Source organism: Austrofundulus limnaeus, unplaced genomic scaffold, assembly GCF_001266775.1.
Source record: "Austrofundulus limnaeus strain Quisiro unplaced genomic scaffold, Austrofundulus_limnaeus-1.0 Scaffold2204, whole genome shotgun sequence".
NCBI classification, from domain to species: Eukaryota; Metazoa; Chordata; class Actinopteri; order Cyprinodontiformes; family Rivulidae; genus Austrofundulus; species Austrofundulus limnaeus.
Genome location: NW_013954606.1, coordinates 20,648 through 22,217, shown reverse-complemented (window position 1 = coordinate 22,217; position 1,570 = coordinate 20,648). Strand labels below are relative to the sequence as shown.

General features: G+C 55.6%; 1 protein-coding gene across 2 annotated transcripts in view; it reads left to right on the top strand.

The window, feature by feature from the left end:
• lrp6 (low density lipoprotein receptor-related protein 6) overlaps window positions 1-1,570 on the top strand; it is a gene marked incomplete at its 3' end in the record, with an annotated part of 24,104 nt that overhangs the window by 6,395 nt on the left and 16,139 nt on the right. The window contains 3 exon segments of one of the 2 annotated variants that reach the window (XM_014034639.1): window positions 371-568; window positions 669-865; window positions 1,075-1,206. In XM_014034639.1, the coding sequence (XP_013890093.1) occupies window positions 371-568; window positions 669-865; window positions 1,075-1,206 (527 nt within the window). 2 annotated transcript variants of the gene reach the window in all.

The following is a 1,570-nucleotide window of genomic DNA, read 5'->3' as shown; positions in this document are numbered from 1 at the left end:
TCCAGGTGTGTTGTCCTGATGAACACCTGCACAGGGTTAATCCAGGTGTTGTCCTGATGAACACCTGCACAGGGTTAATCCAGGTGTGTTGTCCTGATGAACACCTGCACAGGGTTAATCCAGGTGTTGTCCTGATGAACACCTGCACAGGGTTAATCCAGGTGTTCTCCTGATGAACACCTGCACAGGGTTAATCCAGGTGTTGTCCTGATGAACACCTGCACAGGGTTAATCCAGGTGTGTTCTCCTGGCTGTCCATCAAACAAGCAGGAGGCGGGGTCTGGTTGTCAGAAACACAAACAGGTTGTGTGGACAACCTGAACAATGATTGTGTGCACCTGTTGTGAGTCTGTGCTGTCCCTGTCCTCAGGTTCATGTACTGGACGGACTGGGGCGAGGTGCCAAAGATCGAGCGGGCCGGGATGGACGGGACCAACCGGTCCATCATCATCGATAAGGACATCAACTGGCCCAACGGACTGACCCTGGACTACTCTGAGCTGCAGCTGTACTGGGCCGACGCCAAGCTCAACTTCATCCACCGGGCCGACCTGGACGGCTCCGCAAGGTACCGCTGGGCCCGGTTCTGCCCGGTCCGGACCCCGCTGCGTCTGGGCCTGGTTCTGCCCGGTCCGGACCCCTCTGACCCGCCTGTGCTTGTGTTGCAGGAAGGTGGTGATCAAAGGGGACCTGCCTCACCCGTTCGCCCTGACCCTGTTCCAGAACACGCTATTCTGGACCGACTGGACCACTCACTCCATCCACTCCTGCAGCAAGCTGACGGGTCAGAACCAGCGCCTCGTCCACTCCAACATCTTCTCTCCCATGGACATCCATGTTTTCAGTCCCCAGAGACAGCCCGTCTGTGAGTCCAACAGAACCACACAGACCAGTCCAACAGGACCAGTCCAATAGAATCAGTTCAATAGAATCAGTCCTACAGAACCTTTAATGTGAAGCTCTGGTTCTGGTTCTGGTTCTGAACAGCTCCAGGTTGCATTAGAGTGTTGATTGGTTGTGTTGTCTGGATGCAGTGTTCTGGTTCTGACCCGGATGTGTGTGTCTCCTCAGCAGCCAGCACCTGGTGTTCTGTCAACAATGGAGGATGTTCTCACCTGTGCCTGCTGTCTCCAAGCAGACCCTTCTACAGGTGTGCCTGTCCCACCGGAGTCCAGCTGCTGGAGGACAGCAAGACCTGCAGAGACGGTGAGGACATGTCCACATTGTCCACGAGTCAGTGTTTGTTGTCTTAAACACAGGTGAGACATGTTTACCTGAGCAAACTAACTCTGACCTGACCTGACCTGACCTGACACTGACCTGACCTGACCCTGACCTGACCTGACCCTGACCTAACCCTGACCTGACCCTGACCTGACCTGATCCTGACCTGACCTGATCCTGACCTGACCTGATCCTGACCTAACCCTGACCTGACACTGACCTGACCTGACCTAACCCTGACCTGACCTGACCTGACCTGACCTGACACTGACCTGACCTGACCCTGACCTGACCTGACCCTGACCTAACCCTGACCTGACCCTGACCTGACCCTGACCTGACCTGA